Raw genomic sequence first — 11,837 nt, 5'->3', positions numbered from 1 at the left:
AATAACTGTTTGCAATTTATATATATTTTTTTCCCATCAAAGATCCAAAAGCACTTTACATATAGGAGGGGACATACTTCACCGGTCACTAAAATACTATGCGCACTTGATGACAGCAGCCCCATTGCACAGCAGTTTAGTTAGGGAAGTGAGAAAATTCTTTAGGAAATCAATTAAGGGTGGAAATTAGGGTGGACCGATTTGTGTATTCCCAAAGAGGAAATTCATTAGTACATGGAGCCTCACACCTCACCTCTTAGGAACTGTACCATGGGGATGTTTAATGACCAAATATTCTGGAGCTTGTGTTTAATGTCTCATCGAAAGGATGCCAACTCCTAAAGTAATGTCAATCTGTCACCACACAGGGGCATTTGTTTGGAAATTCTAGTTCAGAGGGAAGAGTGCTGCCTGCTGGTCCATCAACAAAATTTACAGCAGCAAATTGAGGTCCTTGAGGTCAACTAGTAAACCTGAGTTTAAGGTGGTAATGCTGCTGTTTTATTTGCAGTACCTGTCATAAAAAGTGATACACTTGACTGTAGCTCTTGCCACGTGTAAGTTTGCACATTTCTAAATTCTCCCCCAGAGGGACAGAACATTTTGCAAATGTGTCACGTAGGTCATTTTCAGTAGAATCAAGGTTAATCTTTAAGACTGAACTCTAAGCACATTTCTACACCACAAATTGATAGAACAACGGTCTGGATGCATGTGTCACTCATTCCTGAAGCTTAATTTAATTTATTTTAAAAAATGAGGACATTGTTCATTACAACAAACAGCACAGATTATACCCCTGTGACCAGAGAAGTGTGGGGTGGCCCTAAAGGTGTTAAGCCTGACAAGAAACTACCAAAGATAACCTGGACATGCAGCAGAGAGGAACAGATTCTTGCTGAACTGCAAACCCTATCAGGCTACGTACAAAGCAGGCACTCCGTCTCTCTGCTGTAAACAGAGTGCCTTTAAAGGTTTCATATACAGCCGTCTATCACCACTTTTAATGAAAACCACTTATATCCTGCATGTCTGACAGTATTTCTCTGTTCATATGAAACTGACAGAAAAATCACACTTGGCACTTGGATGTTAAATTTTTCAAAAAAAGCTTTCATACTGAAAAAGTTGCCGTATGAATTTTGTTACTGCCTTGTACATTTTTGTTCTATGCATTTGTGCAATATTTTGTGTTAAAAAAGGTCTTAAGTCTTCCGGGTGATTTTTTTCAAATTGATTTCCTCACTTTTACTACACAATGCCTAAGACAGCATTGCATTGATCTCTACAGCTACAAAAGCCATTCTTTCCCAGAAATTACCTCTATTGGAACGGTTGTGACATTTCACGCTGAAATTGCAAATGGGCTGTCAGCTCTCATTAACTGTTGCTGGGAAAAGTAGTTAGTCATTGGTTTAGCTTGTAATAATTTTCCTTGGATTTGTCAAGCAGAATGTTACACAATGGACTTCAGCAAATCAAAGTAAAATTCCCTTTGTATGCAAGAGGCAGAGACTTAAATGTATCACTTGAAGACAATGGTATGAACCTTTATCTCCGAAATCTTCAGTTGGCTGCTTTTGTTCAGAGAAGAGATGTTCAAGGCAGGATAAGGGAAAGGCTGCGATAAGCAAGATCTCTTCAGACTGGAAGAAAAAGACACAGGGTGCACATCTGATGCCCAGAAAGCATTCCTTCTCAAAGAGCAACTAGTTCCCTTTCCTGTAAACAAAAATGTGTGTACAGTATAATGTGTGACCTGTAAACCTATCTGTAAAAGTCACACAAACTATTTATCAGTATTTAGATTTTGAGTACTATAATCTAGCACATCCTTACTCAGAGACAGGAGACATTAGAACATGGTATTGAGTGAGCAGCTGTGCAGAGCTTTCAGTACAACGATCACAGACAATGCAAACCAGAGCAGAAGTAATGCAGTGTTTTAATGTAGTCTTAGCAACACACTTGACTAGCTCTTGACACTTGTAAGTTTGCACATTTCTAAATTCTTCCACAGAGGATGGAGCTGTTGGTACATTTCAACACCACAAATTATTGAAAGAACAACCGTCTGGATGCATGTGAAAAAAGACATACAATTATTTTTTTTAAACTACAAACTTCATATAAGAAATACTCAGTTTTGTAAGAGCTCTGCGTTGGCTTTTCTTTGGCTAAGACTACAATCCCAATAAAGGAAGATGGCAGAGTAGTCTCGTGCAAGATGTAGCCTGCCATTTTCTCAGCTGGCTGGCCTCTGATTTTCCCAAGTAAATCTGACAATCTTCAACACCGTACTCACTGCACTTGCAAAAATGTGAGGCAAGCATGTTTTGCATCTTACAGGTTTTTTTTTGGTAATGTAATGACCTTTGTTTCACATCACTTCAAATGGTGAGCATTATGGAACACACTGTACATGAAAGAGACGCAGTGTCATTGAAAAACTATTCTGAGAGAAGGACTTCACATTTACAGTTAACTCTTGTCCCACATTTGTAAGTCCATATTCATAATAAACCAGCTTTATGATCAAACCAACTGATCAGATAAACGCCAAGGGTCATATGACTCACGACAGGCTCCAGTTGCTCATCTGAAATGCCTGGTGTACGTAATTGAAGCTCACCCTTATCCTCCACCTTGCCAAACCGTGTTCACCTCACATCACATCCTAAAAGTGGAGGAAGAAACAGGTACAGTAGATGGGAATTTCTGGGATTGTTATGGACTAAGTTCAAGGCCCAGCTTCTGTAGGCCAGCTGGGAAAACACCAGGCCAAAGCAAGGATGGGGCAGATGTCTTCAGATTTTATTCATTTATAAAAAACGGCCATGAATTAGAATCTGAATATTGAAACGCTACATAAAACGAGCCGCTGCCATCTTTGCAATAAATAAGGGCTAATTCCTTTGAGCCCAGGAGCTGGCATGAGCCTCTCTACCCTTCTCAGAGAGACAGTCCCACAGACAGTGAGGCCTTGGGGTGCTCGTCATTAGGTCATCTTCTTCCTCTTCTTCCTCTCCACCCGCTGGTTGTACATGATGAGTGGTAGCTCCAGTACGCCTATCTTGTGGTCCTCCATCACATCCCCCGACGCCAACACAGACTTCTTCACAATCTTCAGCCTCATGGATCTGGCCACGTCAAGCATTCTGAACCGCACAAACAGAAGCAGAGGTCGGTCACGGATGTGTGCCGTTTTGTGTGGTGGCACAGATCAGACATTTCACAGATGTTCACATTCAACTCATTTTCTCTTCGATCGTGGTATTCCACCCATTTCCAACCAGAGGGGCCCCCCTTCTAAGCATCGAATCCATCCACGTTCTGCAGCGCGAACCTTGCGCAATTAATCGCAGCCAATACCAGAGACATCAACACAGGAAAAAACGTTTGAAGGGCGGTCGTGACCTCTGACCCTTTGCTCGTCACAGTAAAATGGCCTTACTTGTTTTCAGTGAGCTGTAGGTCGCGGTGCAGGAGTGTGAGGTCAACCTGGAAGTCTCCGATGTGCAGCAGGAGGGCAAGAGCGTAGGCAGCGATCTTTGTTTTCATGGAAGAAGGAATCGTGTTGTTGATACTAAGAAAAACATACAAGGATGGGAAAGGATTAGGCTGAGCAGCTCCTCATTTCCGTACAGATGCAAAATCTTCCTTCTCCGGTCAAAGCAAAGCCTGGCCTACCGCATGCAAACTTTTTAAAACTTTGATTCCAATCATTTTTCAAGGAAGGTAACAGAAGCTTTGAAGTAAACGTCCACCTCAGTAAGCCTATATGTTTTGAGTTTCACATTTATCTGCTACTTCAACTGACATCCTGTCCACAGCTGTACAGGGGTTATGGGTAGCCCAAGACAACCTACAAGAATATTACTTAAAAAGCCATGACCACACTAATGTTTAAAGTAACATGTGAAGATATAGATATCTGCAATGATATTAGTAAATCTTAAAAGGTACTCTGTTTAGCTAAAATAGACACACCTGGATTACAATAATGAAAACAGCAGCCAATTCTTAGCAATAAAAGAAAAAATCTAGCCTTCCTCTTATATCCAAAAATGTGGGAGGATGAATGGAGTTGCAGATAATCGTGTTAAGTCCTATAGCTACAGAGAAATCTCCCAACTCTTGCAGGTTCTTAAAACACCCACTTTAACTTGTTTTGCTTAAGCCAATCTTTACATTGTTAAAGACTTTTTTCCCCAATATGAAATGGTTTAATTCTAAAACCCAGTTTTATATCTCCACATTAGCTATAAACATTAAGTATGCGACACAGCCATGCTGGATTATCAAGGTGGCTATGTGAGGGTACCAAAGAAGCAGATCTTTGGATTTGCTCTCTTCTTTTCAGCATAACATGCTACATTTTATCCTTCATTTATATGTAGCTTTAGCAACGTATCCCTTCAAATGACACGATAAAACAAATTCCATAACTCAACATGTACAGATGCCTTTAAGAGACACAAGGTATTACCTTTAAGCAAGACATTATAAATTTATTATTTATCCATTAAAAGATTTAAGCACCTAAGTGCATTAAGCACTTGTATACAAATTCTAGTAATTTCTGAGGAGTTTTAATGATCGCTTACATTCCTGATCGAGGATTCTTCCTAGACTTTGCATATGGGTGATTTAACTCTGCTGATGGAAACATGAGTGCCCTGAAAGCACTTTTCAATGCTGAGTTCTCCTCACTCCTCACTCCTCACTCCTCACTCCTCACTCCTCACTCCTCACTCCTCACTCCTCACTCCTCACTCCTCACTCCTCACTCCTCACTCCTCACTCCTCACTCCTCACTCCTCACTCCTCACTCCTCACTCCTCACTCCTCACTCCTCACTCCTCACTGGTGTGGCACCAAGCGTTACTCACCGGCCGTCGCTGAAGGTTTCCATCGTGAAAGTCTTCAAGAACCGATTCACTACTATCCTCGGACAGCCTTCCTCCAGGCTGACTGGAAAGTAAGAATGTAAAAAGTGAACAACACGATGGAAACAAGCTGCCGGCAGTGCCACACTATACCCCCAAGATTTTGAAATCAGCACTTTCAAAGACAAAAGCTTTCTGGACATTCTTCCACTGCCGACCCACAGTGTACTCTAGATGTGTGCTAGACGAAGAAAATCCCTGTTGCTGGCATTCCTGCAGCTGTTTTGTGCTCGGCAAATTCCCTCTCTACTCAGGCGTCTCTCTTTCTGCAGTCATCTGCAAATTTTTATGGCTCAGAGGAAGAGGAAAGCCCTTGTGGTCCATCAGCAAAGGCTTTTTAAAAAACAAGCCTGAAATGGAAATATCAAATGAGAGAGCGAGAAGAATTGAAAACAAACAGTACAAGACTAAAAGAATTTTGAGAGTGCAGTCAGGCTCAGGAGATGGATATAAAGCAGCCAGCACACGTTATTGATGACCGTCAAATCAGCAACACTACCAGCAACACCCTGCTTTGCGTGCAATATCTAAGCTTGACTTGAGAGATACGAGTTCATCTCCTCTTCATCTGGACCTCTGGCTGGATGTCATCACACACACCAGAACGGCCCTGCCTTGCATTGACTGTGCTGCACATTGGGTTTTACATTGCAACTGTACTGCACTCCACTAGTCTGCCTGTCCAGCTGGGGAGTCCCAGCGATGCTCCCGCTCTTGGGGGATGCCAGACTTACACTTCAGGTTGATCCTCCTCTGGGAGGACAGCTTGATGAGCTGCTTGAGGTACCAGAGGCAGCGGGCCATGTGCTCCCGGGATTCCTCGTCCTTCGGCAGACACTGCATCTCCTGGATCAGGACCTGAGGACTTTGGAGCACGGACAACACAACAGCTCAGTCAAGCCACGGAGAACTGGGAGAAAGCTGCTCAGGTGATCGTCAGTCAAAAGAGTGGGATTTTCCTCATTATTAAGAGACTTTTTTTATCCAAAACAATGTATATTCTCATCCATTTATACAGCCGGGTATTTTCCTTCAAAACAATTTGGAAGAACCTTACTCATGTGGGTGACAGCAATTTCTCACTGGGGATTCGAACCCATAACCTAAAGCTTCCTAGGCACCCTACTTCAAGTACACACCTCTGAACACCACCTTACTTAGTGCTACATTCCCAGTGCAATAAACAGCTGAGAAAATAAACGGAAATTTGTCCTGGGACTTGGCACGAATCCGTTATGAGATAACGGCAACAGCTCTGCGGCCGGAAGGCATGTAAATCACTTCAGGCGATGCTTTTCAAAGACCGCTTCGAACCAGAAGGCAACAAGCACCGCTGCCTTTAACGCTCCAGCGCGGAGGGTCCGCCCGGATGAGGCCCTGTCCCGTGGCCGGCCTTGTCCCTACCTGCCGTCCTCGCGCATCTTCAGGACGTCCTCCGAGGACAGCTCCTTCAGGGCCTGCGCAGGTACCTCCAGCGCCTCGTACTCGGCGGGGGAGATAACTGAGGGGCGGCGGCGGCTCAGGAAAACGGACACACCTTCGGGCCCCACCAATCGCCCGTCACCTCCTCAACCTGAAGTGAGCCTAGGCCCTACACTTCCTAAAGGCATTCTCACGGATTTGCGAAACGTTTAAATGGCAAAGTCAACAAGGGGAAACCAGGGACATTTCGGTAACTTTTGTTTTTCTACACACAAAAGCAACCCCACCCTGAAGAAACACCATAACCTACAGGAAACTAGGTAATGAGAATTTCTCATTTTTCAAATATATTCCTTAACCACCCCCCCCCCAAAAAAAAAACATTGGGCACACTGTAACACTAAAGGTGTTGTGATTAGATGTATAAATATGCATTTATGCTCTTTTGTAAAATGGTTAGCTGTGGAGGTCTGTTATGAGACCTCCTAGGCGACTCCTTGTTTTTAACCTTTACAAACTGCGGCAGTGAAAACTACATTTAAAATACGTTTGTAGTTAGAAAAAATGCTACCACTTAGAAATATGTGTACAGGGGTGTCACGTAATGAGATACAAAGTCTTTACATAAAACGGCAACATGACCATTCAAACCTTGGAAATCTTGGTGACTTGCCTCAGGCAGCACATAGCAGAGGATTACCAACAGAGCAAGTTAGCATTAAGAGTATTCCGAGCTGCTGCTTATTCAATTCGGGATGGTGATTAACCAAGAGGACCATTATGTGCCATTAACTTTCCTCCCAAGAGCAGTTAAAAGTCTGAAATTTTTTTTCCCCAAAAAAAGCAACATCCCCGTATCTGATCTGAAAGGATACTGTCGTCAAACAGATAGACGTCTTCAAGCTTGTCGGCGTCCGCATGACAGGGCAGCAGGGACATTTCTTGCTGTGCCTCCGTCTGCGCCACATCCCGTTCAAGGGCTAGAAAACAGACAACAGGTCGTAGCTCTTAGAAACACTGGAAGGCTCCCCTCTAACACAATCACCTGTGATCCCCATGTTACTTTGAGTCGACAAAGCTCTGTTATTGCATTTTCCAGTTAGCCTTATAATCAACATCTTCCCCGCTGACAGCCCAAGTAAGCTTCCTCTCTCTCAGGTATGTCCTACAGAGTAAGGTAATTGGACAGTGAACAACAATACGACCTCATTTTCCTTCTCAAAGGATGCCAGTGGTGCACAGTTCGAGAGGGGCGCTCTTCGCTCCCGCTGAGAGGCAATACCCTCTGGGGCAGAGCGAGGCAGCTGTCCTACACCCTCAGCGCTGGCTGGAGGTCAACAGGGGAGCTAGAAGGAGCACCGTGGGTGGGATGGGTGACGCAACCCCTGGCAGCTCAGCCGAACCCCCCCCTGCTCAGTGGCGGTACAGATGATCCGAGCCCCTAATCCCCGGCAGTCCGGTACCTTGAAGCCCCTTCTTCTGAATGACGTTCTCCGCCGCCTTGGCCACAGCGCTGTGCAGCATCTCGCTGCCCACCTGGTTCAGCCGCCGGGAGCTCAGAGCCCGCTTCTGCTTGTTGGTGCCGAAGGCCTCGATCAGGGAATCGACCTGTCGGGAGGCCAACAAGGGTTCACACTCAGGCGCGCCACAGATAACTCGCTTTTTTTTTTTAATTTTAACGCGCGCCAGTTCCATCGGTCCCCCAACTGGGAAACCGAAGGAGACTCCCGTTGCAATTGTCCCCATTTTCAATTTTACAAAGCTTAAGAGGGCGGAGCAATAAAGTGTTTGACTGGGTTTCTGTGCAGAGCCGTTCGACATAAGGTAAGAGTCTTGACAGATCGTGTATCAGGTGCTGGGATATATACAAGAGCCTGAAGTGGGTTAAACCTGAAACGAATCCAATAAGTATGCTTAAATAGCTAGCTTATTTTGTACCCAGTTTCAATTGAGACAGAAGGAAAAGCCTATAGTTGTTGCTGGAGACTGGTCTTGCTGCCCCCTGGTGGAAAATATTTCTCCACACTAGGGACTTATTATACTGTATGTACTTTATCTTTCTTCATGCACAAAAAAAGTAAAACCTGAATAAATATACTAATCAGTGCTGCTTCTGATGAAGTGCTGCTTCAAGATGAAGTATTTGGTTCTGGCAAAAACTGCATTTAGCAATGTGTTGACTTTGTAAAACTACTAAAAAGTGTTGGCCATGAATTCCTTAAAGGCCAAAAGTGATCACTTTAAATAGACAATCGTTGCCACTGAGATTAAAGAAACAAGAAGAAACATGAAGAATTTTTTTTTCCCCCTCAAACTTGGAGGTTTAGTTTTTGGTGATAAGAGCAACTACAGTGCAAGCCAGGAAGTTTGTTTTTCAGTTACAGTTCAGCATTGCGTTCATTAGCAAAGTAGCCCAGCTGAATCTATAGCCGGGACAATAAAATGGAAACATGGCAGTGAATATCTTGAGAAGAAACTAAATACAACCTTGCTTCCCCCATTCACAAAGCATTAGAAGCAGTCGAGTATCAAGAGATCAGATCACTTTAAACACTACAGTACCTTTTCTCTGTAGGACTTATTCTTGTGCTCCAAGGCGTCAACTTCAGTTACAGTTTCACCTACAAATATGCATGCAAGCATGTAAGTATTTTTGATAAATCAGAAGGATACGCATTAGTTTTCCAAATACAGAATAGACAACTCCAATGTCTAAGAAAAAGGCTGTTAAGGCAGCAAAATCTGTCCCCGCTGCCATCGATAACTACATGGATTTTAAACGTTAGAGGTTTAGACACAACATTAAAGATTTGCAGTATGTCATATGGGAAAATAAGCGTTTTAGCAAACTAGGTGCACTACCCAACTGATTTGGAGACATCAGCATACCTGGAATTACTGGCTGCATACTGAACAGCTCCACATTGTGCACATTCATTGTCCTGGTTTTTTTGTCCAGAACACCCACATAGTACCTGGGGAATGAATACATCATGCGTTAGTGTAGCGAAAGGACACAGGTACAGTGTTTGGTCACATGACCCCAACAGAACTGTGTAGAGAAAAAGCTTCTCTCAACTTTTGTTGACTTCATGATTGCATTCTCTCAGAGTGCAGTTCTTCACTGGTCAAGAAGCACATATGTATACATCCGTAGAAATTACTTTTCAGATCCGGGACATTTTCTGAAATTTCATCAGCAAGCTTTAGGGAAACATCTTCCACCTGCAAAGACTTACTTGCAAAGTGTGTTACATTTCAAGGCTTCAGCTCCATAATTATTCCCAACGTAGCAGAGCCTGTCTGTTTCTGCAGCCTGTGACAAAACACAGGAGACAGAACCTGAGTCATCGGGATACCAATCTAATATTAACCTTCATCTATTCGTCATTTTTCAATAACTGCTTAATACAAGACCGGATCACAGTGACAAGGGAATTTACATTTTTTTAGCCGTTAACAAAATTCCAAAATTGGTTATAGAGAATGGCCCCTGCAAACCATTTTGCTATCAAATCATTTCCGATTTCAGTTTGTATATATTTATACCGGGTGGAAGCAGTTTATTTGTGGAAACTATGGAGTTTTGCTTTTTTACTCGAAAATGTACTCAAGAACATGCACATACTGAACAGCACAACAGGGTTTAAAGGGTTTAATTAAGCAATTCAACTACTTACATATTAGCGGACAACAATGACAATAAAAATGCAGTTGTTAGATTAAAGTGGGCCGATACTTAAATCTGCAACTACATTTAAACGTACCAGAATGCGCCTGTTCTTCTTTCTTGGATTGCTGAGATCAGTGTTTCTGTATAACGTGAAGTCGACCAGGTCGGCGTTTCTGAGTTTGCCATTGGAAAACTGAACTGCAGAAGAAGACGTGGGAACCAGCTATGATTAACTAAGAATGTAAAAAAACTCAGCAAGGCATTATTTCGGTCTCTCAGACTAAGACAATCACCACAACGGTCAGAAAGACTCCAGGTTTACACTATAATCGTCTACACTATAATCTATCGTTTTCTTTAGTATCGATCTAGAAACCAAAGACCTTCAGGATTATACACCTAGACAACCAGAGCTGGAACTCCTTGAATTTTAAAATTAAATTAAACTTATTGAGAAGGTTTAATCATAAATTACGTTTATCCAAAATCAGCTTAAGTGTAAAACGTGCACTGACTTCACTCACAGTCGTTTTACTACCACGTGTACGACCAACATTGCAGCAGAGAAAATATATTTACGAATACGATTTTTTTTTTACAGCCGGTATAAACTGGAAGAGGCGGACTGTCTCCGTTTTTGAAGCAATTCGCGGTATACCTATTGCGGCAGGCGGCCGTTCCTCCCGTTCCTCCCGTTCCTCGTTGCAGTGTTTCCAAACATAGGAGGCTGCCATTTCTGTGCTCGGCCCTGAACCCGAAAGCGACTTCTGAGCCGGCGGGCGTCAGCGGCGCTTATAACCGACAGCGCCCCCTAGCGGCGAACTCCGGCTCTACACCGCCCACTCGGCGACAAACTGGCTTGAGTCGGGCGTTTTGTTTGCCATCGTTTGGAAGGCCTTTCATTCACGTTTCAGGTCCATACGGTTGGATGTGTTGGGATTTGTACAATACCGGGAAGAGAGAACATCTGCTTTTGTTCGGTTGTTTCAAAGCACAAATAAATAATAAACGTATGTAGTTCCATATAGGGTTCCAGTAAGGAGCTGTATTTTTTTTCCCCAACGGGTACAATACACAGCTACTATTAACAAAAAAAAACAGCATAACAACAAATGAGTTATTTTCTTAGTCTCTCTGACACTCGCACCAGGTTTTTAAAAATCATATCAACAGCACTAAAGTCATCAGATACAAAATAACATGCCAGACTTCACAAACCCCAGTCCACCATCAATCGGTCCAGAAGTTTCTAAACGCCAAAACATTACGAGGTACAGTAAGGTGGTCAGAGGAGTCAGAAACGTAAACTTCATTGACATTTGAAACCCTCGTTGAGCATCTTCTTGGGGATTTGTAGGATCGTATATCACAGGATTCGTTTTATTCAGGAAATCGCTGCTCGTTTTCCATTTTTATCAATACTCCAATCCCTCTGACTTTTTTATTTAGGTTCCCCTGTCGTGCTGTAGTGACAGTTTTGAGCCTCAGGAAGAAACGGCGGTTGTCCCGGCTTTAGCGGATCAAATACAGAGCCAAAACAACAAACGTGTGAACCGTACGACGTTGATCAAGTGGAGGATATTTATTTTTAAAAAAGTTTAGTAACCGGTCATGAATATTAAGCAGTTTCCTAATTTAGTCGAAACGCTGCTGGTGTCCAGCGTCTTTTTTATTCATGACAGGAACGTACCAAAAAACACACACACACACACGAAACACCACAAAAATAAACCCCTATCCTACTGAGTTGCAGCCCGGCTCTCAATCGTTTGGGCTGTAGCTACAACAAGCGA

At 43.1% G+C, this 11,837-nt stretch overlaps 1 protein-coding gene across 1 annotated transcript; it reads right to left on the bottom strand.

Moving 5' to 3' along the window:
- Window positions 1-1,927: 1,927 nt before the first annotated feature.
- On the bottom strand, window positions 1,928-11,837 carry polr1e (RNA polymerase I subunit E). The gene is made up of 12 exons (XM_015345524.2): window positions 10,703-11,837; window positions 10,139-10,242; window positions 9,611-9,687; window positions 9,261-9,346; window positions 8,934-8,992; window positions 7,835-7,979; window positions 7,247-7,351; window positions 6,354-6,450; window positions 5,684-5,814; window positions 4,893-4,974; window positions 3,455-3,586; window positions 1,928-3,158 (listed from the first exon to the last, which is right to left on the bottom strand). Exons 1-12 carry the CDS (start codon window positions 10,776-10,778, stop codon window positions 2,999-3,001), a joined length of 1,254 nt encoding a protein of 417 aa, XP_015201010.2. The 5' UTR covers window positions 10,779-11,837; the 3' UTR covers window positions 1,928-2,998.

The sequence above is a fragment of the Lepisosteus oculatus genome, chromosome 1, assembly GCF_040954835.1.
Source record: "Lepisosteus oculatus isolate fLepOcu1 chromosome 1, fLepOcu1.hap2, whole genome shotgun sequence".
Lineage (NCBI taxonomy): Eukaryota > Metazoa > Chordata > Actinopteri > Semionotiformes > Lepisosteidae > Lepisosteus > Lepisosteus oculatus.
The sequence above is the reverse complement of the archived record's forward strand: the minus strand, read 5'-3'. Positions and strand labels throughout refer to the sequence as shown.

What these genes read in the sequence shown, in the direction of transcription:
- polr1e (XM_015345524.2), bottom strand. Translation starts at nt 10,778, where the DNA reads ATGGCAGCCTCCTATGTTTGGAAACACTGCAACGAGGAACGGGAGGAA. An exon ending in ACGGCCGCCTGCCGCAATAG is followed by an intron (nt 10,243 to 10,702) that starts GTATACCGCGAA and finishes CTTCTTCTGCAG; the next exon opens with TTCAGTTTTCCAATGGCAAA. An exon ending in CTACAGCTCACTGAAAACAA is followed by an intron (nt 3,159 to 3,454) that starts GTAAGGCCATTT and finishes TGTGCGGTTCAG; the next exon opens with AATGCTTGACGTGGCCAGAT.